Genomic DNA, 27,522 nt, shown 5'->3' with positions numbered 1-27,522 from the left:
CTGCGTAGGAAGTGACCTGAACACCATCAGTGTCTGATGCTGCCCAGCCTGAAATGAGGCACGTGCCATTAATAAGAGCTTCAGGCTAGCTTGGCACTTCGTGCGTAGCATGTCTTTTTCCACTTAATCTTCACAATCATACACAGGTAGCATATTTTATCCTCATTTTACAAATTTGGACACTGAGGCTCAGTAACCTGATTGAATCCATACAACTCCTGTGTAAGGAATGGAGTCCAGTCCCTAAATTATTATTTTTTTTCTTTTTTTTCTGGGAACTGAACCCTGATGCTCTGTAAGAACAGCAAAAGTCCCCAACTGTTGGGATACCTCTCCAGCCACTCCTGCCCAAGCCTGCTTTCTTACAGCACCCAGGTTCACAGGGGTGACAGCACCCACAGTGAGCTAGGCACTCCTACAGCAATCATCAATCAAGAAAATGCCCCCACAGGCCTATCTAGTGGAGACATTTGCTACCTCATCAAAAATGACTCTGGCAGCCAGGCATAGTGGCTTTAATCCTAACACGCAGAAGGCAGAGGCAGGCAGATCCTGTGAGTTGCAGGTCAACCTCGTCTACAAAGCAAGTCCAGGACAGCCAAGGCTATGTAGAGAAAACCAAACCAAATGAAATAAAACCAAACCAAACCAAGACAAAAGAAAATCCCCTCTGGCTTGTGTCAAGTAGCTAACATAACAGTAGACAGCTGCCTGGCATGAGTGAAGCCCTGCATCTGATCCCCAGCACTATAAAAATAGATGCGTAACAATCCAAGGAAAAGACAGATTGGCTCAGCCCCCTGGGTCAGGGTCACATACTCTCTTCTCCAGTCTGGAGTTTGTAGTCAGAAGATGGTGGAGCAAATGCCATGGATAGCGGGTAATGCCTGACACTTCTAAGAGTTTTCTTCATAGTCCATCTCCTGTAGCCAGTGCCTCTCTCCCTCAGCATCATGTGTACAAGGCAGGCCAAGCAGACCTCTGACAGCTAGAATCACCCTGGGACCTGGAACGTCCCTGCCTCGGGTACATGCAGCAAAGCATGGACATAATCTCAGTAGTCAGAACTACAGAACTGCTGGTGGCTGGAGGGACTTAGTGTAAGACGCTGGGACTTACACTAACCCCCTCTAAAGTGGCCACCCTCCAGCCCTCACCGCATCAAAGAATTATTTAGCCTCCAGCCTTCAGAAACACAGCTGTGCCGTGCTTACTGTAAGCCTCCCCTCCCCTGTTGCTCTGAGATATGCATGCTGCCATTTTAAAGCAGGTGTGAGCACGTGAGCCACTGCACTTTGTTTTCAGATCTAGCCCTCAGTTGAGCAGTTAGTTATCAGAGAGATGGTAAAGCCAACACTGGTCTGTGTGAGTCTTCTCATGTCTAGTTCTGGACCGGAGGATTGGACAAAATTTATCTCCTTTCATCAGCTGTATTTCTCCCAGAGGTGGTTGGTGGCAGCTTTGTTACAGCTCAGTGGTCTGGGGCTCTTCCCTATCTGTTGAGGGCACCCAGGGTACATCAGTGGACAGAGAAAGGGCTCTATCTTGTAGGGAATTGGTACTGAGGCAGCGGTTCGTCATCTGGGCGGGGGTGGGTGAGCCCCTGTGTGCTCTGCCTAGTATACGTCCCATGCATGGGAAAGGAAGAGCCACACCCTGGACTCAGACCCACCTAATCCAATCCTATCCTCAGTTTCAGATTACGATTATTTCTCTGTGAGCGGTGACCAGGAAGCAGAGCAGCAGGAGTTTGACAAGTCCTCCACTATTCCAAGGAACAGTGACATCAGCCAGTCTTACAGGCGGATGTTCCAAGCTAAGCGTCCAGCCTCAACTGCTGGCCTTCCCACCACCCTAGGACCTGCTATGGTCACACCAGGGGTTGCGACCATCCGACGGACCCCTTCCACCAAGCCCTCTGTCCGCCGGGGGACCATCGGAGCTGGTCCTATTCCTATCAAGACACCAGTGATTCCTGTGAAGACACCAACTGTCCCAGACCTCCCCGGGGTCTTGCCATCCCCTCCAGACGGGCCAGAGGAGCGGGGTGAGCACAGCCCCGAGTCTCCATCTATGGGGGAGGGACCCCAGGGTGTCACCAATATACCCTCTTCCTTGTGGAGTGGCCAAGCGTCTGTCAACCCTCCACTTCCAGGCCCAAAGCCCAGTATACTTGAGGAGCACAGACAGGCGATTCCAGAGAGCGAGGCTGAAGACCAGGAGAGGGATCCCCCAAGTGCCACTGTGTCCCCAGGCCCGATTCCAGAGAATGACCCCGCAGACCTGAGCCCGAGAGAAACTCCCCAGGGGGAAGACATGCTGAACGCCATCCGGAGGGGCGTCAAGCTGAAGAAGACCACCACCAACGATCGCTCAGCACCTCGCTTCTCTTAGGTTCTCAATAGATCCCAGGAAATGCTGCCAGTGGGGAATGAACTCTTTAATTGATAAAAACCTAATTTGTCTTGATCCATTCCAGTCTATAATCAAGCAAAAGATTTTGTAGGCAATTCGGAATTCTGCTCTTTTCAAAGTATTCAACGCCTTTAGATAAGAATTAAAAGCAACATGTAATTGACATAATCTTGATCTTTTAATTTGTAAATATTTGACAGTTTCTTTCTGCATATTTTAATCTTAGTTTCCCTTTTGATTTTTCTGAAGGTGCCAAATTCCATTTAACTTTTTTACAAGTCTTTGTAAAATTTTAAATGCATAAAAGGGGACGGGGGTGGGTGGGTTGGGACCGGGAACCTCAGAATAATTTCACAAAAGGATTACATACTTAGTTGTTCTTTTTTTCTTCCCTCACGCTTTTGTAGCTGCAGTGTAGTCGTCTGGTTTAGAAGCAAATTCAAGTTCTTTTAATGGGCAAACATTAAATATGGGATAAGGGGTAAAACCCTCATTCACATATAGCGTGTTCTGGATGAGAGACGCAGGAGTAGCAGTTGAGCAATATGCAGAGAAGTACACCTGGCCACGGTGGACCGTGTTGGGACTGGGGGGAGGGCTGGGGGAGGGGCACACTGTCAACATAGCCAATCCTGTTACATTTAAGAGTAGCCACGTAGGTTGAATTTCCAGTAGCTTCATGGTTAATGCATCTGAATAAGCCATACTAGGTTGCAGTGTTTGTTTCTGTAGGGTTTTTAAGGACTTCCTTTCTCCCGGCATTCCTCTTGACCCCGCACAGCACTCACATCCGACCCTGCGCATGCTGCTGCCACGGGTAGACATAGTCCCCTATTTACTTTCTCGTCTCGTATACTCATTTCCACTGAATCCAAATATATCCAAAGGGGTAAGGCAATTCAGAAACGTGGAACATTAAAAAAATGATAGCAGGGAATTCTTAGATATAGAAAATGCCTTTTACTTAACTGTGCCCAGCAGGCTGGGTACATTTAAAAGCCCAGATATTTTGAAGAAAAAAAAAAAAACCTCAAACAGATTTATCAAGGGTAACCAGCTTGGAGTCTAGCAATTTTGCCAATGTGCTTACCAATCTGGGGGCTTGTTTTTCTTTTCTTCCTTAAATAAGGGCATTTGACTGGCTTCTAAACACAGGAGCAAAGAGGAGTCTGACTTCTATTCAGGCAATGTCTTTTTTTTTTTAATGGGTTTTTCTTTTTCTTTCTTTTTTTCTTTTTTAGTGGAAGTTAAATTTGTTACAATGCCTATCTGTAAAGTCAACAGAGAAATTTTTAGATTTCAAGAGATCACATTGGAAGATGCTGTTAGAAAGGCAAGGCCCTTAGCAGCACAGTCGCTGGAAGTGCACAGTTGACTTTGTAGGACAAGAAGCTTGGTGCGTCCTATGTGCTGTGTGCCTCTCTGTGGCTCCAGCCTCCGATGACATAATCTTACACTTTAATACATAACCACATTGGATGTGAGAGTAACGTTCCTCTAGTCATTGTTCTATATATTAACACTTAACACTGCTGTGATTGTTTAAAGGACATTTTATGTTATGGCTTTAAAGCAAAGGCATGATTATTAGAAATGATTAAGCTCTTTTCTTTGAAAAACAAGCTCCTTTTACAGACTATAAGCAAACAGTAGTGCCTGTGGTTTAGCCCACCAACCTTGATGACTCAAAGTAGCTGATGCATTGTGCATATGATGCTTGAGATGGTTTTTGCAAATGCAGAAATCGCTGCAAGGTCATTCTAATAGATACAAGTGGTATTTTAAACCTTTGAAAGGAATGGATGTAACTGTACGTTGGTACAGCTTTTCACTTGTTTAGTTTTTAAACGTTAGTATAATCCGAATAAAGTTAATATAAACTGTTGCCAAATTCAATGTAGAAAGAATGTGACAAACACCTTGAGTAGTTCTGTTTGTGTTTTTGCATACTGTAAAAGCGGTGTCACAGCTGAAAACGAACCCTTTCTAAAGGTAAATTATTGTGGTTTAGTTGCTAGTTTGTATTGAGAGTTGACCTCTCCCTGTGCAGTTTTTGTTCTAAACTTGTATAGATAACAGCGTGTAATGTGTCTCCCTTCTACATTGTAACAGTTGCTTCTGCCTACCTTATAAATAAAGAGCCACTAAGAAACAAAGGCCTCAGGTCTCATTCAGATTGCTTCAAGTCTTAGTAAAATTTTAGAAAGTGGACAGAGCCTCAAGCTGAGCTTAGAGAACATTCAAGAAGGTAAGGCTGTGGCAGTTAGATGTAAGGGCTACAGTTGCCTAAACTAAGAAAACCTAAAGCAACTAGTTTTTGCTAATAGTTTAATAGTTTCTTTTCTTTTAAAGACAGATTTTCAGTTATGCAGCCCTGGCTGAACTGAAACTCTTTGCAGATTGGGTAGCCTTGAGATCCACCTGCTGTATTTCCCCGAGTGGTGAGGTAACAGGTGTGCACTTTTAAACCGCTGGTATGAGTGTGCCTAGGTATTTACAATGGAGGCCACTGGACAGTGTGTGGGCGGCCTTTCTCCCCTTCACACCTGTGGGTCCTGAGGATAGTCAGCTGACTGCTAGCCTCCTCTGCCTTACCTTTGATGGCAAACAGTCCGCTCTGCAGAGGAAGCACAGCTGCATCCCAAGTGTCACAAATTTTGCAGGCAGTATTAGACCCTCAAGCATCAAACTGCGTTCCCCCTTCAGAATGCTCCATGCCTCTTTCCTCTGTGCTGCTTAAGGACGGTTGCTTTTTTCATAAAGATGAAAATCCCATCAGTAAAACCTTTAGAAAATGAGGAAGAGAGCTGGGGGTGGTAGTACATGCCTGTAATCCCAGCAAATGTGAAGGTCACTTAGAAACCATTTAAATCTCTTGGCTTTCTTTTAACATCCTCATTCTTTCTCTTCTGTTTATTCCATCCTTTTACTAGTTTAAGCCTTCGTCTTAAGCCTCATCTCAGTCTTGGGCTAGGGAGATGGCACTGGATACAGTAGTGCATAAAAGATGGAAGGTGAGCAATGGCACCACGTGAATGGTTCTTAGCCCTGCACATGTGTGCCCCAATGCACACAGATAACCAACCTGGCCCTGACAGTCTCACACCTATTCCGTACTGAGCACATGTGCTAGCAATATGATTCTACATGTAATTAAAAAAAAACACACACACACACACACACTACAGGCAAACAGTTGGCGCCACAGTGGTCTGGAAGAACACTTCAGTCTCAGCCGACCATGTTCAGTTATTTTTATTAGGGCAAGTGTGAATGTGTTCTGTAACTTCTCTCACTTGCAAGCAGGACAGTGAGGTACATGTCTACACTGGCCGGTCCCGAGGTCTAGTCACAATATGCCACCACAGTGGGGGCAAGTCACCTTCCTTTCTGGCAGGAGGCAAAGCTTCAGTCAAAACACCATCAGGTGGTGTTTCATCCTGCAGCTGCTTAACCTAGAAGGAACAAAGAGGGAATGATTGATTACCCAAGAATCTAACCATGAGGACCCATCTGCCTGTGATGTGTCCCTTCCACCCAGAGTCTCGGCATCAGAATGTTTATTTCACATAAGCCTGCACTATTTCCACACCTGATTTTACAAATCAGAAAAACTCTTTCAAGGGTCTGCGTTTTGAAGTCAAGTGTTTTTGGGTGGCTGAGTGTACTAGCCTGGAACCAGACCTGGCTGGCCTCCAGCTCCTCAGTTTTGACCTGGCTGGGCCTGTAATCACAGTGGTCTCACGTCCAGTGCCACAAAGCTGAGCATTTGCCTTCTCTCTGTCTTCCTAATTCCACTTGTCATGCTCTCCGATTGGTCCCCGGAAACCGCTGCTGTCTTAGTGTTCTGCAGAAGCACCACGAAGCCCAGCTCAGGTGTGTTAGGGATGCAAATTACCAAGTTCTAGGGAGCCGCCAGGACAACCATCCAGGTTGAAGTCACACGAAAAGTAGGCTCCATCCTGCCTGACGCTGCCCAACAATTTCTGTCCTAGGATTCTCGAGCTCACTGTCATATGGGAAAGGACCTACAAGTATAGGAGCTCCTCCATACACAGCACTGGCTAACATCCAGGAAATGGGAGCAAGTAGAGAAGGGAGGAACTCGGGAGAGGCCCTCAGTGGTCACTGACAGAACAAGCCTGCTGCTCCCCATGAAAACATTTTAAGCTTCATACATTGGAATACTTCTTACAAAACATGGTGCCCCTTGGCCACAGAGACCATCTACTCTACCTTGGCCAAGGACTGCTAATACCAGCATCCTGGACTTTATCTCCCAGTACCAGTACATCTTCCACATGGGGAACTGAGATACCCATATTTAGGTACTCACTCTGCCCATCTGCGTAAATGCCCTGAGACTGAAGAAACTGACCTAAACACCCTCCCGCACTTGGAGTTCTCCACTTCAGCCTCTGTCTCAACTTCCTTTTTAAAATCCAGCTTAGACCTGTCGTGACGCTCCTTCCCTTTTGAGCTACTTTAAGTGTCCTGTAATTCTCTTTTTGTTTTGTTTTTTGAGGCAGGGTTTCTCTGCGTAGCCTTTGCTGTCCTGGAACTCACTCTGTAGACCAGGCTGGCCTGAAACTCAGAGATCCGCCTGCCTCTGCCTCCTGAGTGCTGGGATTAAAGACTGTGCCACCACCGCCTGGCCCCTTCTCTTACTTGGCTGGGGAAATGGTCAATGGGCAAACTGGACCCAAGAGTCCAGTAGAGCTAAGAAGGAAACAGTAGAACAACCGATGTCTTAACAACCAATCACCCGGAGTCGAGCGGCCACCACCATCACTTAGCGTGCCTACTTTCCTGCAAGCTCACCCAAATGCTCCACAGCCTCCATACCCACTTCCCTCAGGATACGGAAAAGGCAGACGCTATTACACAAGTCTCATCTTCAAACCTTTTAGCTTGCATGCGTTTACACACATGTATCCACAAAATAATGGAGGGAGGATCTTTTCTATTTTCCTCTCAAGGATCTCATTTGTTGGTGTAATTTTAAATACAAACTCATAAATTTCTATTTCTAGACCAGATTCCTACACCTGATGTTGCCAAGTGGAATCTATACTTCACAGATTTCTGATTCTCAACTTCACCTTCTGAGTGGCTCTCCCCGACACAGGGAACGTCCCTCCACCTTACACGGGTCTTCCCTACCTCAACACCAGCACTGAACTCCAGACAGTAAAACTTAGAACATGGAAACCACTGACTTCTGCTTGTCCCTCACCCATCCCCCACAACCAATGGGCGCCCTCCAGAGGACATCCTGAATGTCCACTCCCGCCCACACAGCTGCTGTCTGTTCACTAAAACCACTCCACTAACCCTAAGCGGGACTCCAGCTTCCTGTCTTCTCCAACATATCATCCACACTAGCAAGAGCTGCTAAAACCTAAACTCTGAACATCCTGAGTTGAATGAGAAAGCCTAGGGCTCTAGGGTAGAGATAAAGAGTTTTATAGCACAGTAAAGGTAAGTGAAGGGGGTTGGAGGGAAAAGAAAATTAGAGACCAGAGAGGCTCAAAACACTGAGACAACTTATCTGGAAGATGGCCAATGTGAAAGTGACACAGCAAGAAACCGAAAGTCTAGCTAAGAGGCTACAGTAACTGTCATGGGTGGAGTGTGGACCTCAGCACACAGAGAGAAACTCCATGCACATGCTGACCAAGCCAAATGCCCTGGTGCACTGTCAAGACGCACCTCCCGATCCCAGCTCTCCATCCTCAGCTTCTTCCACTGCTCTCTCTTGGAAAAGTAATCAGGATACATTGCTTTCTCAGAAGGATGCCAATAATCCAAGCACCATTCTGGAACCTGCCAAGAGAGAAAACCGTGTATTACTCCACAGGCTACCTTTACAAATACCATGGCCTACTCAGGAAACAGAAGACAAAACTCAAGGGGCTTTTACCATCAGCTATCAGCTGGAGAGCCGGCTCAGTTGGTAAAGAGCTTACCACTCAACCATGAGAACCTGAGTTCAGTACCAGTGCCATGGGGACAAAGGTGCCATGGAGACGCAGGTGCCATGGGGATGCAGGCGTGGTGATGAGCACCTGCAATCCCAGGGATGGGGCTCCCTAGCCAAAACCATGGGCTCTGGGTCCAGTGAGAGACCCTGTCTCAAAAAATACAGTGATGAGCAACTGAGGACACACCTAAAATTGATCCCTGGCCTCTACAAGTACACCCACCAACATCAACACATACATATAGTGCATGCGCGTGTGTGTGTCTGTGTTGTGTGTAAAACTTATCATCAGACTGTTTCTGACTCCAAGCAATGAATAGCAGAGGGCACGCAGTGATGGGAGGTAAGAGAGAATGCCTTAAAGGGGCACATGGCTGAAATACTAGTCCAAGAGAGCTGGCATCACTCCTCTGGCTTGCATTTCCTAAACACCAAGAGTTATGGAAACGTTACTCCAGTATCTCAGCAATGCTCAGCACGAATCCAAACTGGCTAACCTTAAGCTCCCCAAATGAGCGATGTACCGAACACTCCTGTGCTTGGCCAAAAGTATGCTGCCAAACCTTACAGCTGCATTTATGAAAAGAGAGAAAAAACAGTTCAGCTGTCAGGGAAAATGTAGCCACTACTCAAATGGCACGTGTAAGGTGGAGGTAGGGGTGTGGACAAAGTGGCTTCCTGAAAAGCAGCTGCCACGTACCCTCACCTACCTTGTAGCACTCATATCTCTCATAGGAGGTGCCTCCGGGAGAGTCCGGGAAGATATATGGCTGAGGATGCTGGTTTTGCCAGAATTCTTCTTCCGCCTCCTTCAGCAGCTGGGTAGCCTTTATCATGTCCTTCTCATTCTTATGTTCTTCAAACCGGGCTCTCATCAGACAAGCGAAGTATCGGTACTTGTCCCTTAAATCGGAACAGTTGTGGACCTCAGAAGGGCTATCCACTCGAGTGGGCAGCAATCCTACCAACACATCGCAGGTGAGCAGCTTTCTGGCACCAACCTCCAAGTCACTGTGACTGCTTCCTGTGTCGCCCTCCAGCAGCAACAAGACCCTGCGCTAGCACAGCCTAGCCACCTTCCTCTCCTCTGCAACAGACGCAAGGCATTAACTACAGCCTAGGCTTCTTCCTCTCTCCTCCAAGAGATGAGGTTTGCAATAGGAAAGGGAAAGAAAGGTGACGGCTTTTGCAGGCTCATTCAATATGCGTTCATTGATAACTACCACAGGCGTGCCCACCTTGTGCTAGACGCTGTGCCAAATCCTGGAGATGCACAGATGACTAAGAAGGGAGGTGTGACCCAGTTAAAGAATTCTGCTCAAATTATGTAGGTGGACCGTAAATGCTGGTTTTCACACCTGCTCACAAACCTTGGGTTAGTAACAGGCTGGCACTGAATAAGCTGTGAGCAGACACGAGGAGGCTTTGACAACAGTTCAGGTCACAGATGGCAGGAGGCTAAAACAGGGAGCTGCGATAACAGACAAAGCACAGGAAAACAAAACAAAATACCCAGCAAGACCACCCAAGTCGTGAGAGTGAACCTCTCTAAACTACTGATGAAACAACTAAGTTACTTAATGTAAAGGCTGACGTACACATTCCATGAGCTAGAAGCACACTTCACAAAGGGGTTGGCTCAATATGTCAATATTGATATGTATCAATGATATATAACAGGCATTACACTGGAAAGGAACTTACAAAAAGCAGCGGTGATAAGGTATGATGCACCAGGATGTGAGTTACAGGCAGGGGGTAACCAGGGAATCCTTAAGGACAAGTCTAAGGCTACTGAATCGCTAGGCTAGGATGGGATTTGAGAATAAAACCAGCACAAGGAAGTGAAAACAACAACTCTGTTTAAAAGAATTTGGATGAACTCTTAACGAGCAGTAGATGACCTCACAAACAACTGGAAAAACAGCTAACTCAAACGCCCACAGTGAGGACATCCACGGGACACACAGCACGGCAGAGCCTTCGGATGGAGCCTGAGAACAGCCTAGAAGACAAATGAGGGCTGGGGAGATGGGGCTCAGCAGGTGAAGTGCCGTGCAAGCATTAGTACCCTGAATTTGGAGTCCCCAAACCTAAGTCAAGTTGGACAGTGGGAACACACACACACCAGAGGTCCTGGGGCTCCTCCTCAAGATGAGAGAAAGTGACGGACAGCCTGGCGCAGCCAGTGGTGAAATACAAGAGGCCCTGTCCCAAACAAGGAGGAAGGCAAAGACTGACACTTGAGGTTGTGCTCTGGCTTTCACACATGTGATATCCACATTCATTTTTTACATTTTATTTTAAGAGGGAAGGATGCAGGGGAGGGCTGAGAAAGCAGGTCAGATTTTAAATATGTTGGGCCAGTGCTGTCACGGTAGCTATGACATTCCCTCCAAGATCATGAACCCTAATACTCCCAGCCGTATTATGGTATGACCCGAATTCTTGAAGGCTTACCTTCTTTTTCTAAGACTGATTATTGTTATCTATGCGTATACCTGTCACTTACACCACTGATCCATGGGGACTGCAGCTCAAAAGAGGACTAACTGTTATTTATTTGCCATCCAGAATAGAAGAAGCTGAATTGCAAATTCTCTCAAACAAATGAGGAGAACTTAGGAAAGAAGCTAACAACTGTACAACACTGTACACCGCACCTGCTTGCATTAACAAAAGGGCAGAACTACAAACTTGCAGTCTTGGATTCAGGGAACCGTCTGAAGGTCTTCCGGGGCTACTTGGTTTTCCCATCATTTTTTTTGCAAGTCCTTCATGTGCGAGTAATTAGGTTTTAGAATAAGACTGTGGAGGTCTGGCATTTACACAACTTGGGTTGTTTCCCCACCTTGCATTTCTTTTAGGCCATGAAAGTCTACACATTTTAACACTACCTTGTTGTTTATTTGCAGAAAGGATCTTAAGCAGCCCAGGCTGGTCTCAGACTCATTATGTAACTGAGGGTGTCTCTGTCTCCCCGAACATATGCCACCAAAGGAAGTTTTTGTTAACACTAACACTAATGACAGTGGTTAAAGGCATAAAATTATGTCGGAGGTGAAACGTAATGAGAAGGGTACAGCGGATAAAGGTAAGTAGAGAAGGGCTGATGGGAAGCGTGGAGACTCATGTTTTTGCGTCAAAAACCAAAAACCTAAATTTTAATCCTAACTTGGCCACGTAGAAGCAGAACAGTCTTGGACGAGCCAACTTTGAGCCTGCTCACCTATAAAATAAGGTTAAAATAATCACTAATCTCAGAGTTACTCTGCAAATTAAAAATCGTGTACTACTGTTAATCGCAGGGACGACAAAGCCATGAAAACGTTCGCGTTGGACCCGTGACAATGCCAGCTCTAGGTATTTTTTAAATTTCTTTTCTTCATGCAACCCTCGGTGCTGGGTCCTGGTCCGGCCCTACACAAACGTCTCTACCAGATGAAGCAGCAGCGAGTACTAACTACACCAGGACACAGGTTCAAGGGCGGGCTCCCTTCCCTGCGTCCCCAAGTCCTTGAGCGGCTCCGCTGACAGGACCTTTTGGCCTTCGTCCCCGAGCCCTCGGGTCCCCTCTCCCTACCTGTGGATACACCATGATTCGAGGTGGCGCAGCGCGCGCTTATATAGCCGCAGAACCTTCTGCTGGTGGGTCAGGTAGGCCGGAGGAGGGCAGAACGCCATAGCGTCCAGCTCACCTTCGGCGGCCGCCGCGGGGGCTGCCGGGAACCCGGAAGCGGGCGGTCGCGAGGCGGAGCCGGAAGGAGGTACGTGCTCTAGGCCACTTCCGCTTCTGCCTGGGAGGAGCCAGCTACGCTGTCATGAGTCGCTTCAAGTTCGTGGGTAAGGGCGAGTTTTCCTTGGCCATGGGCCTTGCTGGGGGTCCCGGAAACCCCTCTTCGCGGCTTAGCCTTTCGAGGGTACAAAGGATGCTGGGAGGCCTGGAGTACCGGCAATGAGTGATCTGGTTCTTGCTCGGGGATAGCTTCCCGAGTGCATGTTCATTTGTGAGAATTCACGAGCTGTGCATAATTGTGATTTGTGTCTTATTCATCTGAAAATGATGGAGTGTGAGTCAGTGGTAGACAGCTTGCCTAGCATGGGTTACTCCCGGAGTCCTCCCACTACCCCCCCCCCAAAAAAAAGCGTGAGCCCCAAGCTAATCACAATATTATTCTCTTGTCGTTGACAAACCCTCGCTCCTCTTCATGGCACTCTGGACAGTGCCTTCAAGGTGCTGGCGCACTCAGGCATCCGTTCATATCATAGATAACTTTGGTGGGCTTTGCATTGAATCCTAGGAACGTGGCAAAGTCCTGTTCTCAGCTTCGCTGGCATCGCTATCTAGTGATGGTTTACCTGGCAGGTACCACGATCCATTCAACCGCCGGAGAGTGCGGAAGGGATTCAAAATGGTACTTAGGAAGACTAGGGGGACATTGTATGAGGTAGGGTTGGAAGGATAACTTGGAACCCAAACGTTTCTAGTACTTAAGTTTCACTCTGTACGGAGTGGAGTTGCCGTGGAGGCTTTTCGGTAAATCTTTGAGTGCCAGTTATATGAAAAGAATCTTGCCCTCCCGGATGTCGTGTGTAGTCTCAGGGACTTTGTCTTTGGAATTTCCAGCTACTTAAGGGTGGGAGGTGACAATAATCAGTATGCAGATTTTGTAGCAAGTAAGGAGAGGCGTGGAAGTATTTCATAGTTTGAATCAAGGAAAAGAGAAGATGGAAGAGAGAAGCGGAACAGCTGTGCACAGCATTTAGCACTGAGTGTTTGTGTCGGCTTGTGGAGAATGAACACCCAAAGATGACAGGTTGAGAAATACCTAGATTTGAAACGGAAGCGTGACTGGCTGGCGTGGCGGAGGTGGGTGGGTGGACCACTCAAGTCTATTGGATTAGGTCCATTTGAGAGTTAAAAGACATCCTGGAGGAGACGTGATCCAGGCACTTAGAAATGTGATCAGGAGAGTGGTTAAGGTTATACACTAAGGTCAGGGAGATAGTTTTTGCAATACATTTCCCCACAAGACATTGTATTAAGGGTTGTGCATTTTCCAAGACTGTGCAACTGTGAAAAATGTAGTAGTGAGTTAATTTTCATACTAGAGAGGCAAGCCCTTTTACCAGACAAAGCAAATGTGAGAGAAAATGTGAATAGGTTTTTTTGTTTTGTTTTGTTTTGAACTCGTGAGAAAACCTGAGGTGAGGTTAGGTGTTCCGGGTTGCTTGTCCTGAGGTGCTGGAAGCGGTGTGTCCTGGAGAAGCACAGGACCCCACTTCATACTGTCTCTGTAGCTGTTACTGTTTGTTGGAGTCTAGGCTAAGTATTTCCAGGTTCTTAATCTCATATCCAAAGAACTAAAAAGAAGGGCTCATACAGATTTACAAAAGAGGCAAGGAAACTTTATTTTGTGAAATGATAATATATATTAAAAAGTGTGAAATTTTCTTATTTGCAATGATTTTTATAATAAAGTTTAAATTATATTTAATGTTGTAGATGTGAGAGTATAGCATAGAAAGCAGTTTATGTTTTTCTTGTTTTACACCTTGTTATTTAAAAGTATGTAAAATAAGTCTTGGTATGTAAATAAGTCAGTGTGCCCATGCATCAATAAAATTGTATGGACAATGAATCTTGAACTTAAAAATCCTTCATTGATTTATTTTACCCACATGAGAGTGGGTTCATGTGTGCAGGTGCCTGGAAAGGCCAGAAGAGGGGGCCAGATCCCTACAGCTAGAGTCACTGGCAGTTGTGAGCCATTGGGTGTGAATGGTAGGAAGCCAACCTGAGCACTCCGGAAGGGCAGTGACTCCAGTGCCTGAATCTTGTTCTTTTTAATAATTTTCAACAGGTAGCAAAATATTCTGTTGATTAAAAAAAACAATTTAAAATGTACAACTATTGTTAGTATTGGGACAAACAAAATAGGCAACAAAGCTACGTATGCACACCTGCAACTTTAACCCTTTGGGGCAGAGGCAGAGGCCTGTAATGCAGTGAGGTCCTGTCTCACAGTAACACCATCAGCAAGAGGACGGTGGCTTTAGGGAGGAGTTCTAGGTCCTCTGCTCTAGCATCCCATGTGGATTGGTTTTTGAGATGTAAACTCATCAATCCTTCCCTATCTTTAAAAGCTAACGAAATGGAGATATTACTGTCCTGGGCAGCAGGGCACGCCAGTATCTGAATTCTTAAGTCAGAAGGAAATAGCAATTGCTGGTGCCATGTGTTTGTCCTTCTTCCCTTCTCACTTGGTTTCCCAGGCTTCAACTACTTACATCTTTGCCTCAACTGGCTAAAAGTTGGTTTTTATATACTATTTGTTTACTTTTGAGTTTACTTGACAATACACATACTTACTGATAAGAATGCTTTTAATTCTGATAAGAATGCTCCCTTATCATAGGACAGCACATTTGGAACAAACAAAATAAATAAGATTTTAACTGCCTTTGTTTTTGAGGTCCCAATAGATGGGGAGTCTGGAGAGATAGCTCAATGGTTAAAGAGGAACCAAAATTCAGGTCCACTAAACTCACCCAAATGTTAGGTGGGCATGGCGGCCCATCTATAATTTTGGAGCTTGGAAGGCAGAGACAGAAGATTTCTAGGCTAGCCGGATACTAGCTGTACGGGCAAATTTGGGGTTCGATTGAGAGACCTTGCCTCAATGAATGAAGTGAAAAGTAATAGAGAAAGACTCTTAATATCAATGTCAGGCCTACACATACATGCTCATCTACCTGCAAGCATGCATGTGAACACAAATACACACATCCATGCACACTGCACATATATACACATGAGGGGAAAAGAGACAAACCACTTGACTAAGTTGGCTCTTTGATAACATAGTTTTGTATTGGGAGCACTGAGTACTAAAGACGCTAGGACAATACAGCTAACAGCTCAGACTCCATATGGTGATGGCATGTCATGGTTTGTACTATGCGTGGTAATAGGAATAATTACCTATTATAGGGCTTTTGATGTGCAAAATGTTTTCATCTTCATTCTTCGGTTTGAGTCATATTCTGTTGCCAGGAGGAAAATTCTCATCCATCAAGATGATGATGGAGGCTCATTAGGAACCAAGATCACTCAGCTAGTAACTGACAGTGGCAAGGATTCTGACTCCAAAGCTCACTTTTGTTCCATAATTGCGTGGTTCCAGTCATTTCATTTTGTTGTACTTCTTGGAACTTGTTCATGGATCAAACACTTTCTAATCAATTTATTTGAACTTTTCTTTGCCTCCTCTGTATTGGAGTGCTGAATTATTGTAGTCTTCCCACAGATGTTTCTGGTGGGCGGGTGAGGAAGTGTCTTCTGTCTGAGAGCGTTCTCTGTGGGAGGCTGGAGAAGGTCGTAGAGGACCCTGATGTGATCACGGAGAGTGGGGAGGCACAAGTCCTTTGCCATTAAACTTGGTGATGTGAGGACATGAAGAGGCTGTCCTTAGCCTGTTTCTCAAGAAAAGAGCTGCTTTTAATAACAGCAGAAAGCTAAGGGCTGTGGGCCGTGAGTCATGGCAATTCCTGTGGAAAAGGGAAGAAGTGGGTGGCTGAGCACTAGCACTCAAGGTTTGCCCGAGCCAGGACTGGATCCACAGCCTGAACTACACCAGGTCTAGAGCCAGCAGACTGATCCCAGAGAACAACTCTGAGAGGAAGTAAGTCACCTGAAGTCAGCCCTCTGCCCTCTGCCCTCTGCCTCAGGGTAGGTAAGCATTGCAGAATATCCGATCTGCTCTGTCTATGGTTGGGACAAGAGTAAAGAGCTGAGCCTCCAGTTAATCTTCAGTTCTATTTTCAGTTAGAGTTGGACTATTTATGTGTTTCACTTGCTTTTGATTTCATTATGTTTGGGAGAGTTCTGATCACTTTCCTGATGACAAAGACTTGGTTGAAGAAACCGGAGCCTGACTGCCCTTGAATTAGCCTCTTGACTTGGCATTGCGTTCTTGGCTCAGAGTTCCAGTTTACTGGGTTGGCTTAGTGAGAATCCTCCCCTGCCCCAGTATAAATCACCTTCGATTCCTCATTCCTTACCCTCAGTATTCCTGTCACTGGGCTCCCCGCTCAGGAAGGATGGGTCAAGTTAGGTTTAGTTAGGATTCTTCCTTAGACCTGCTAAGCCTCTTACAAACTTACCTACTGTCTCTTAGCTCTAAATCTTTATTTAGCCTTGTTTGGAGCTTGAGCCTGATCTCTCTGCTCTTCTGAAGAACCCTCATTACAGCCAGGTATGGTGGCCATGCCTCCTACCCCAGTTATGGTACACACAGGCAGGCAGGAGGATCCTTACAAGTTTGAGGTTAGCCTGGTCAGAGTACTGAGTCTAATCTTAAAAATCAAACCTAAGTACAAAGCTCTCATGGCAATAACCTCTCTGAAATAAAGGCTCCCTTGCTGTCGCAAATAAATGCCTTAACGGATTTTAAAAACACTGTTAAAAAGTGAAATGAGCTAGAAGCATCTAAAAGAGATAAAGGCTGTTTTGTAATTGTCCGTGTTGGGTGGTGACTAGTAACCATAGACCAAACCCTTGGGCAGAATTATTTAGGCAGAATGGACTCTGCTCCTGCTTCTTTCTCAGTTTGTCTCCTTTATCTACTTTTCTTTCCGTATTTGAAGAACTAGAAGGTGATTTCTTGTGAGCTCCAGCATCACATCAGCCTGTTGTATTTGTGATGTAGATTTATGTGTTAGATGGTCTTTGTACCATAGTAGCCCTCCCAGCTTACAAATTCATCACCTCATCCATCTCTGTTGGTATGCTGATGTGCAATACATCATATTTGTAGTTTCCATGAACACTGTGCATTCCCTTAGGGTACGGAACAAGTAATATGTGTTTCCTGACTCCTCAAATAGCATTTGGCAAGGCTAGCCCTCCTGTGTAGTAGTTGGTGAGTAAAGGAAGTAGCTTATTCCCCTCCCCATCTCCACCTTAATCACGTTTCAGACTGTCTTCACTGCCCATGAGCTTGGCCAGTTCTAATGAGACACTCCCTTTCAGATCTCAGCTTTCAGTATGCCTGAATGAAATGTCTTCAATGCAAAGCCTGCCCCTTTGATAAAAATCATCAGATATCACATTGAATTCAGGGTTTTATTTGATTTGGTTTTTTGAGACAAGGTTTCTCTGTGTAGCCTTGGCTGTCCTAGACTCACTTTGTAGACTGGCCTGGCCTCAAACTCACAGAGATCCACCTACCTCTGCCTCCCCAAGTGATGGGATTACAGCCACAGTGCCCAGCTGAATTCAGTATTTTTAATCTAAATGTGTGCTATAATTGATCTGTCTTTTCTGGCTAAATCCTTTCCTGTGATCTTCAGCAACTGGAAAACTTTTACCTTTCTATAGAACTGTTTCATACCCTGAAGGCTTGGTGTCTAATTGCTTTCCTGACACTGTGGAAAGGCACCATGACTGCGGCAGCTTATAAAAGATAGAGCGTATTAACGTCACAGTTCCAGAGAGTGAGTCCATGGCCAATCATGGTGGGGAGCATGGCAGCAGACAGGCAGGCATGGCTTTGGAGCAGTAGGCTAGCATGGGCTTCACCCCCACCCCACCCCACCCTACCCCGTATCTGTAGTATGGGTTATTTTTTTTAAACTTTTTATTAGGAGAGATGGGGGAAGAGGGTAGGAGAGTGGAACCAGGAAGAGAGGAGGGGGCTACGATTGAGATATAAAGTGAATAAATAAATTTAAAACCTTTTTATTGATTCTTTGTGAGTTTCACATCATGCACCTCAGTCCCACTCAACTCCCCATCCCCTCATATCAGCCCTTTGCTCCTGCAACCTCCTCCACAAACACACACACACACACACACACACATACACACACACACACACACACACACACACACACACACACAGAGCATGGAAAACATCTCATCGTGGAGGCTGTATTTGTCAATGTGTCCCACAGTATACCCCTTTGTCCACACATCTTTACTTACAAATGCACATTTGTGAGTCATTGATCTGGTTCAAGGTCGAGGTCTCTGGCTCGGTGACACCATCAGTATTGGACTTCTCCCTGTGGCCCTTTCACACATCCCAACCATTCACAGTTGATACAGATTTTAGGACTGGCCACCTCAGCCCTGGATCTAGGCGTGGGTTGTAGCTGAGCTCTCCCTAGCTGTACCACTGGGCAAGCTCTCCAGCACTGCTCTGGCTAGGCCACCCAGTACCACCCTTGGCAGGGTCAGCTCTCCTACTTTCACCTTGGGCCTACCTCACCCAGCCTTCACCATCAGGGCCAACTCTACTGTGTTGTCCAGGCAAGGTGCAGGGCCCGCTCTCCTGAGTGCTGTAGCCAGTGAGGGGCAAGGCCACGTCAGCTGTTTTCAAGACCCCAGTGCCAGCTCCCATGACTACCACAGGTGTCAGGTGGGGAGAACATCACCCCTGGACCCATGCCACCCTACAGCAGGTGAGTGGTGGAGCCCGCTCTCCTTTGCTCTTACCCTAGGCGCTGGCTCACCCATTCCCTCTCGACCTCTGCCAGCCCTAATGTGCTGCTCAGATGAGGTGTAGGGCCTACTTTCCCAAGTGCTGCAGCTAGTAAGGAGCCAAGGGTAGCTTTCCCACTTTCATGGCCATGTGGGCAGCTTGCCTGACTGCCAGAGGTGGTGAAGGGACAGGGTGTGTGTACTGCAGACAAGTGGTGGGGTCAGCTCTCGTACACTCACACCTTTGTGGCCAGCTCACCCACACGGCCCTCAACCAGGGCCAGCTCCGCTGTGCTGCAGGGCCCACTTTCCTAAGTGCTGCCACTGGTGAGAGGTGCTTCTCCTACAAGCACACAGCTCCTAATCCTTCCCAAACAAATGCACCAACTGAACCTTGGGACCGTCGTCATTCAGACCCCCACACTGGGCAGCTGTAACTCGTTCTGCAACATTTCTTTCTGGGACCCTCGTCTGAGCCAGCTACCAAACTCTGTGGAAATTCCTGGTCTATGTCCCATAGTAACAGAGGTTTTAATTTTATGTTTTTAGTACCTCGAGATATTTATTGAAAATTTTGTATGTGTATATGGTGTTCCTTAATGAACTTTCCTATCCCCTACAGTGTCTCCATAACTGCCTGTGAATGGGTCTGCCCCACTCACTTCTGAATGTCTAAAAATTTACTTCTGCCATGAGTCTTTAGAAAGCAGAAATCACAAGCTGGGTGTGGTAGCGCAAGCCTTTAATCCCAGCAGGCAGAGGCAGGTGGATTGCTGTGAGTTTGGGGCCAGCCTGGTCTACAAAGTGAGTCTAGGACAGCTAAGGCTACACAGAGAAACCCTGTCTCAAAAAAACAAAAACAAAAAAACCAAAAAAACAAAAAAACAAAAAGAAAAAAGCAGAAATCGCAGTCATCGCTGTGTCCCACAGGTCTATCATAGTAGCTGCTGACCTGTGGGTGGCCTGTTGATTCTGTTTGGATGAATGGATTTGTGAATGAAAGGCTTTATTAGAGATGTTTCAGTAAAAAGTGTTTAATGATTATTTGTTTTGTTTTTGTTTTCCACAGATATTGGTATCAACCTAACAGATCCTATGTTCAGAGGAATTTACAGGGGAGTGCAGAAGCATCAAGGTGAATGTCTCTTTTACTAACGTAGCTTCTATGAAGACAAATGTTCTGCCTCAAAGAGGTGCTGAAAAGCATAATCCACTCTTCACACTGAAATGTTGAAGAACTCTGTGTAGCTGGATGCAAGTCTAAAAGCCCAGCACTCAGAAGTTGAGGAAGGAGAATAGCAAGTTTGAGGCTAGCCTGAGCTACACAGCGAGAACTTGTTTCAAGAACAAAACAAAACAAAAACAAAAACAAAGCAAAGCCCTCATCATTACATGTCAGATAGAACAATAACCTAAGTCAGCCAAGCCCTATTGGCAAGCCATTTGTTTTGAACAACAGGGCATGCAACCCAACAGTTACTGTGAGCATCAGTTTATCAAGTTCTTAAGAAACATTTCCAGGGGCTATAGACAGCTCAGTAGTTAAGAGCACTTTAACTGCTCTTGCAAAGGTCCTGAGTTCAGGTCCCAGCATCCATACCTTCATTGTGCAGCTGCCTATAACCCAACTCCAGAGCCACTGACACCCTCTTCTGGTTTCTGACATGTGCGTTCATGTGCACATACCCACATATACACACACACACACACACACACACACACACACAATTAAAAATTAAATCTTTTGGAAAGGAAACATTTTCAGCCAACGACAAAGTATAGTGTAATAGAAGAAAGGTGTGTTGCTGTCTTTGCCCACCTTCCCTTCTCCCTTTTCCACCTGTGTCCACTTAGAGACCTAGTGTGTAGGTGGCACAGAGAATTGTATCGTAATGATTAAATGTAGGCTTCACAGAAGCAAGTGGGGTGTATTATCGTGTAAGTTCATTTCCTCTCCAGTCCTAAAATACACTCGGGCACTGATACGAGCTTAGACAAGTGCTGCATCACTGGCTGTCTCTCCCCCACACAAGGTCATGTATAAGCCTGTTTGTTAGATGAGAGCTGACTAAGCAGGAAATGGTGTGGACACCAAATTTTAAAAGCAGAATGTCTGCAATAGATGTGTCTGTGCACACTGCCTAAGAAGAGTGCCTGTGTTCTATGTATGTGCAAACAGGAATGCTGCCTTTGTGCTTGAGGATGAAAGAGTTCCATACCTTAGTCACCTATGTCACAAACTGACCTTACCGAGCTTCTCTAGGTGGTGATGGGTGGCATTCCTGAGCACAGGCAATGTTCCTGTCGCTTGAAAGAAGAAAACCAAATGATTTCCCAGGTCTCACTTTAAAACTTACCTCTTCTACTTCATTTAGACGTTTGGATGCTATTTTTATGTTGCTTATATAATAAAGTTAGCTATTGAGTAAATTACATCCTGCTTTCCTTGCCTTTGTAGTGCTCAGACTTCATGCTTTGCTGTTGCATGTCTAAATGTTTGTGTTTATGATATGAATTATTCAGTAGTCAATTCTCACTACTTCTGCAGCTTATAGTCTATATTCAGTATAAATTAACTAAGGTGATTTTTTTTCTCAATTGAATTCTATTTATATTTATTCTGATACATAAGTGTGAAATTAATAATCAGGTTTTTGTATTTTATTTTGCTGCCCATTTGTTTCTGGCCCTAACACTGGGTTGGGCAGATGGCTCAGTGTATAAAAGCATGAAATCCTGAGTTTGGATCCTCAGCCCCCATGCTAAAGCTAAGAGTAGTAGCATGTGCCCAGCCATGTGTGTCAGAGAGACAGGTGGATCCTGGGGTCTTTATCTGAAATAGTGAGCTCTATGTTCAGTAAGAGTCTCAATTATAACCTGCATACACACACACACACACACACACACACACACACACACACACACACACACAAATGAATACAAGTTTCTGATACACACATACGCATACCAATACAAGTTTCGATACAAGGCACATCACTTGATTTGTAGTCATTGAGTTCATATTTATTTATTTAGTTCATCTTTAATTTGGACCTCTTGACTCCTACTATTTTCTCTTTTTTTGATCAACAAAAATACAAAACTATTAATTATTCAGTTTCTTGTTATATATATTTTTTCAAAGTTTTGCAGCTCTAGTTTTACTGTTACAAGTAAATCGCTGATTTGCCTGTTTTAGTAGATGACTGTTTTGTGCATTTTTGGATTATGGAGAGATAAAAATATAGATGTGTAATTATAGATAATATCTATATTTACATATATACATATACACAAACACACACACATATATATACACTTACCAAGTTTTCTTAATATGTGATTTTTCTTACACAGATGACCTACAAGATGTAATAGAGAGAGCTATCCAGATTGGTGTTAAAAAGGTAACACCTGAATTTTGTTATTGTTGAATTCTTTGTTTGTAAATTTTAGTTAAAATGCTGCAAAGTCAAAGAGAAAGAGCCAACAGCACATCCTTAGTGTCTATTTCAATGTGTAAAATAAGCAAGTTAATAGAAATAGTTATTTTGTTCACTGCTATTTATGATGCACAATCCTCAGGGATATCATCACATCACAAAATGTGATAGAAAAAAATAAACCCATAACAAGTGCTAGTCTTAAAGACAACCTTCAATAAATGTCACAATTTCACTTGGCATGTGTTGGAAACAGTCATCAAAAGCACGCATGTGCTACCACACATAGCTGTAGGTGTACCATGAGACAACTGAGAAAATGCTTCAGGCTTTTTGTTTTTTGTTTGTTTGTTTGTTTCAAGACAGAGATTCTCTGTGTAGCCTTGGCTATCCTGAAGTCGCTTGTAGACCAGGCTGGCCTCTGGTCTCAAGCCTGCCTCTGCCCCCCCGGGTGCTGGGATTACAGGTGGGCACCATTATGTCTAGCTAAAATCCCTTTAGTTTTAACAGTAATAAAATTCTTACAAGTTTTTAGAGTTCTAGTAAGAAATTGAACATTGACTAGCCTAAGTCATATTCTTCAAGTAAGTATTTCTCTAAATTAGTTATACAAATGGCAGACAAGCCTGCACATACAAAAAATAGTTATATTCCATAGCATAGTTTCAGTTCACTTTGTAACTGTTGCTTCTAAGTTAAACACACTGTTCTAAAATGTGACATACGAGTTAAATAAATTCTGCAGTTTCCAGCCCTAAGATTATATTGATTATTCAAAAGTAATGAGAAAGGACCAAAGTTCTGTGAACTTAGTTTGCACCGTATGTTCACTCTATCATGTCGTCACTTGTATTTGATGTTTTCTGCAAGCGCTGAAGTATCGGCCTCCTGAATTACCTGTGTCAGCAAGCGGAGTTTACTCATTTCTAACTGAGCACACACATGTGTAAATGAGAGACAGAGACAGTAGGACAGTGGCAGATTTCACCTGAACTTACTGAGTTTGTCACCAGCAGTTATGCCCTGGTAATTAGAAGAATGGTTTTGCCATCACAGACGTGGCTTCCAGCCCTAGCTTCCTCCTTCATAGCTTTGAAACTTGAGCTATTCTAGATTTCAGTTTTCTCATCCATAAAAATGAATGTTTTAAAAGTATTTAAGAGCATTGTTGTGAGTGTTAAAAGAAAATACTGAGTATGACCAAGCCCTCATGATGTATGTGATGGCATCACCACTGCTGGGCCTGGAGATTGTACCCTGGGAGAGGAGCCCGCGGCCTGGTCTTGCCCTTCCTTTCTTAGACTATCTGGAGAAGGTGTAGGACATAAATACATTTGGTTAGAAACTATTGAACAACAGCACTGACGTTCTGTATGTGAGCAGCTGGTCTAGTTTTCAAGAATTGGGTAAGATTAGTAGAGAATGGTTCTCCTGATAAATTTTTCTTAAGCCCTAGTTCTTAACTGTGCCTGTATATTCCCTGCATAGACGCTTGGTGGCTGGTCAACCTAGAGGTTATGTCGCTGTATGGCAGTGCCTATTTCTCACATGCAATTCCACCTGTGTTTTGTGTGCATTCTCTTCGTGTGTGCCTACAATGAACTCTTCACTTTAGCGTAGAGAGACCTCAAAGCATGTTTAAAAAAAAAAACTAATCAGTGTCCTTAAATCACCCTTTAGAAAACGGAGCACCTTAAATGGAGCTGCCTTGGCTTTGACACTGGGTTCTGACGGATTAGCAAAGATGGCATTCTGACCATCAAGTGACTGTAATGGATTTCTGAATTATGCTGATTGCCCAAGAGCCATGATGAATTTCTTACAGAGCATTGTCACTACATGAATGTATCCGTTTTTTATTTAGAACCCCTCTGCTTTCTTTAGTATTGCCCTCTAAAAAGCTTTTATGTGGGTTGTATGCATTATATATGTTATTTTAGGAATTAGAGCAGAAATATTTTACATAGCAAGTCATTTTAGAACATGATAAACTCTAACATAAACAGTATATTTTAATGAAAGACACCCACTTCCCAAACAAACCTTAGCAGCCAGGGATTATGCTGCACTCTGTCAAGTGTCTGACTGCCCGGGAAGACTGGTGCCTTTGCATGTCTGCTGGGATACTGTGCCCCAAGTAGCATCTGGCTGACCTCCCTGGACACTAGAGACTGAATGAAACTGAAAAAGATGAAAAGCCTATTGGTATTCTCTCAGAAGTCGTTTTCACCTCCTGGAGTTCCCAGCCCATCCCTGGAGACCTGTTAAATTAATCAACTTTTCAGTTATTAATTTACATGAGCATTGATTTCAGTGAACAGAATTCTGACCTGGCCAGTCTTTAGTCTGTCTTCTGTGACATATAAATTGTGTCCTCAAGAGACTTGGAGTAGGTTTCTAATGGAGACAAACATGAATGCATGTTACTGTTCAGCACAAGACTCCTGTGGGAGGGTGTGTTTGGAGAGGAGTCAGGGAGCACTCCATAGAGGTGCTCTTCCCTATGGGAAGTGTTTGGGGAGCAGCTGCTGACGGTCTCGTGGGGTTCAGCTTCTTTCCTTCTTGCCATTTCAGTTTATGATCACAGGTGGAAGTCTACAAGACAGTAAAGATGCACTGCAGTTGGCACAAACAAATGGTACCCTCTTATTACTTTTACCAAAACCAAATGTGAATTAATTATGAAGGAGGCTTTCTGAGAACTGTTTAAGGTACAAATACAGTGACTCCTGACTATAGAAATGGCAGGAAAATAGATTGATTTCAGTGGAACATGCTTAAGATGACAAGTTTAGAGTACTCTTTGGTATATCAGACGTTTAGTATAATCTTGTAGTACTTAACAAAGAGTGTCATTTCAGTAAATAAGAATAAAGTAATTGTTATCGTCAAGTAACTCTGATGTAAAACTTTTATGTCCATATTTTAACATTCGATATGATTTTTTATTTAAAATCTTTTAACTTGTTACTGAACATTTATTTTCTGAATCAGGCTTTGTGTAAGGCCCCAGGAATTTAAATAATAATATAATATGCCAATCATAAGGCTAGAGCGATAGCTCAGCACACTCTAGCAGAGGACTCCAGTTCAGTTCCTAGCACCCACAAGGGACAGCTCAGGGAATGTCGCATCGTTTTTGGATACTCTCCAGCATATACACTAACAAAATTAAAATATGCTGTGCTTCAGGTGCTCACTTCATGCTCATACATGAGCATACTTATTTAAAATCTTTTTGTTTTGTTTTGTTTTTGTTTTTTGAGACAGTGTTTCTCTGTGTAGTCTTGACTGTCCTGGGCTCCCTTTGTAGACCAGGCTGGCCTCGAACTCACAGAGATCAGCCTGTCTCTGCCTCCTGAGTGCTGGGATTAAAGGCGCCTGGCTCAAGCTTCATTCTTTATTAGAAAAGAAATCCCCCTTTCCCACTTTTTAAGTCACTCCTACTATTAACCTTTAAAAAATTTTTAAATTGTTTTTATGGTATGCCTCTCCCCATCCCGTGTGTGTGTGTGTGTGTGTGTGTGTGTGTGTGTGAGAGAGAGAGAGAGAGAGAGAGAGAGAGAGAGTTGTACACCTGAGAGAAAGATGTCAGATCTCTGTGGAGTGCAGTACAGGCAGTTGTGAGCTGTCTGACACAGGAACCAAACTCTAGTCCTCTGCACAAGCAGTGCACACGTTTAACTGTCTCCACTCCCCACTGCTGACCTCTTCACGGCAGCTACACTGTGGTGGTTGTATTAAATACAGGAATTGTGATGGTCATGGAAACAGTAAATATGAAAGATAAAAGCAGGTATTTTAAAATCATTTTACTTCCATCCTAACATGCTTGATAAATGACTATCTTTGGAAAGAGTTAACTATTTTATTAATACATGAAGGTAGTTTTTACATGCATATCCCACTTTTAACATATTTTTTAAAATGTTGCTTGATTAATGTACATATTCAGGACATTTGAATTGTTTATAGCACCAAAAATCAGTTGAAATTACTTTGCTATATTAAGTATTAACATGAAAAATATTCAGAAACTAACATTAAAATGCAATTTTCTGTTACTGAAACTAACATTAAAATGCAATTTTCTGTTAGATATGTTTTTCAGTACAGTTGGGTGTCATCCCACAAGGTGCGATGAGTTTGAAAAGAACGGCCCCGATCATTACCTAGCAGGACTGCTGAGCCTCGCTGAGAACAACAAGGGCAAGGTGGTAGCCATAGGGGAGTGTGGGCTTGGTAAGTACCTGCCTCGCCTCCTAACATAGGGCAGTGTGGGCTTGGTGAGTGCCGGCCTCGCCTCCTAACATAGGGCAGTGTGGGCTTGGTGAGTGCCGGCCTCGCCTCCTAACATAGGGCAGTGTGGGCTTGGTGAGTGCCGGCCTCGCCTCCTAACATAGAGCAGTGTGGGCTTGGTGAGTGCCAGCCTCGCCTCCTAACATAGGGCAGTGTGGGCTTGGTGAGTGCCGGCCTCGCCTCCTAACATAGGGCAGTGTGGGCTTGGTGAGTGCCAGCCTCGCCTCCTAACATAGGGCAGTGTGGGCTTGGTGAGTGCCAGCCTCACCTCCTAACATAGGGCAGTGTGGGCTTGGTGAGTGCCGGCCTTGCCACTTAACACTATTTTGAAAACAACTATTTGGTATGTTCAAATCCTGAATTATTATTATTCTTTATCTTTTAAAGATTTTGACCGACTTCAGTTTTGTCCCAGAGATACTCAGCTCAAGTAAGGAAATTTGTTGACTTTAAAAATGGTTGTAAACTCCTAAGAATGATTTTTATTTTTCCAAAGTAACATTGATTGAACAATGTTAGATATCAAGGTCTGTTTGTTATCCCTGGCATTTATCAAAAATGAAACAAAGTCCATACATATTTGCATGTACTTAAGAATCTACAACTGATTAACCACTGGATTCTATTTAAATGGTAAAATAAAAGGGACACATACTATACAGACTTTTTGGTGGTGGCAGCAATAGGTATGTTTATGCACAAACCATCCACCCTTGGGTCATTGTCGTTTCTTATGCATGAAGGATAATCTGGATCAAATCACCTATTAATAAATTTTGTCATTTGATTGGGGAGTGTGCATCCATGCCACCTGATGCCACCTGAGGGACTTTCCACATTATACCAGCCAGGAAAGTTCGAGGCATTACGAGCTCTGTCTCTTGAACACCAGGTAA

At 44.4% G+C, this 27,522-nt stretch overlaps 4 protein-coding genes across 17 annotated transcripts in view; 2 read left to right on the top strand and 2 right to left on the bottom strand.

Moving 5' to 3' along the window:
• The window catches only part of MTSS1 (MTSS I-BAR domain containing 1), a 137,988-nt gene extending 133,417 nt beyond the window's left edge, over positions 1-4,571 (top strand). For 8 of the 9 annotated variants that reach the window (XM_084750695.1, XM_084750690.1, XM_084750697.1 and 5 more), the window contains one exon: positions 1,694-4,571. In XM_084750695.1, coding sequence (XP_084606821.1) covers positions 1,694-2,394 — 701 coding nt within the window. In that variant the 3' untranslated portion in view covers positions 2,395-4,571. The remainder of the gene's footprint in view (positions 1-1,693) is intronic. The other variant, XM_084750692.1, reaches the window with a different exon arrangement.
• A 1,083-nt stretch (positions 4,572-5,654) lies between these two features.
• NDUFB9 (NADH:ubiquinone oxidoreductase subunit B9) lies at positions 5,655-12,142 on the bottom strand. The gene is made up of 4 exons (XM_084750707.1): positions 11,982-12,142; positions 9,109-9,301; positions 8,128-8,241; positions 5,655-5,870 (listed from the first exon to the last, which is right to left on the bottom strand). The coding sequence occupies exons 1-4, from the start codon at positions 12,080-12,082 to the stop codon at positions 5,739-5,741; spliced, it is 540 nt and encodes a 179-aa protein (XP_084606833.1). The 5' UTR covers positions 12,083-12,142; the 3' UTR covers positions 5,655-5,738.
• Positions 12,143-12,146: 4 nt separating this feature from the next.
• TATDN1 (TatD DNase domain containing 1) overlaps positions 12,147-27,522 on the top strand; it is a 31,779-nt gene continuing 16,403 nt past the window's right edge. Inside the window, exons 1-6 of one of the 3 annotated variants that reach the window (XM_084750702.1) lie at positions 12,147-12,241; positions 19,954-20,019; positions 22,242-22,291; positions 24,902-24,965; positions 26,426-26,569; positions 27,014-27,056. In XM_084750702.1, the coding sequence (XP_084606828.1) occupies positions 12,220-12,241; positions 19,954-20,019; positions 22,242-22,291; positions 24,902-24,965; positions 26,426-26,569; positions 27,014-27,056 (389 nt within the window). In that variant the 5' untranslated portion in view covers positions 12,147-12,219. The other 2 variants (XM_084750703.1, XM_084750704.1) reach the window with 2 other exon arrangements.
• Positions 22,304-27,522, bottom strand: part of RNF139 (ring finger protein 139) — a 35,625-nt gene continuing 30,406 nt past the window's right edge. For 2 of the 4 annotated variants that reach the window (XR_014773254.1, XR_014773256.1), the window contains one exon: positions 22,304-24,922. The gene's annotated coding sequence lies outside the window, so the exon portion shown is untranslated. The remainder of the gene's footprint in view (positions 24,923-27,522) is intronic. The other 2 variants (XR_014773255.1, XM_084750700.1) reach the window with 2 other exon arrangements.

This window comes from Acomys minous (genome assembly GCF_964271855.1).
Source record: "Acomys minous genome assembly, chromosome: 12".
Lineage (NCBI taxonomy): Eukaryota > Metazoa > Chordata > Mammalia > Rodentia > Muridae > Acomys > Acomys minous.
Note: the sequence above shows the minus strand (reverse complement) of the source record. Positions and strands in the feature narration are given on the sequence as shown.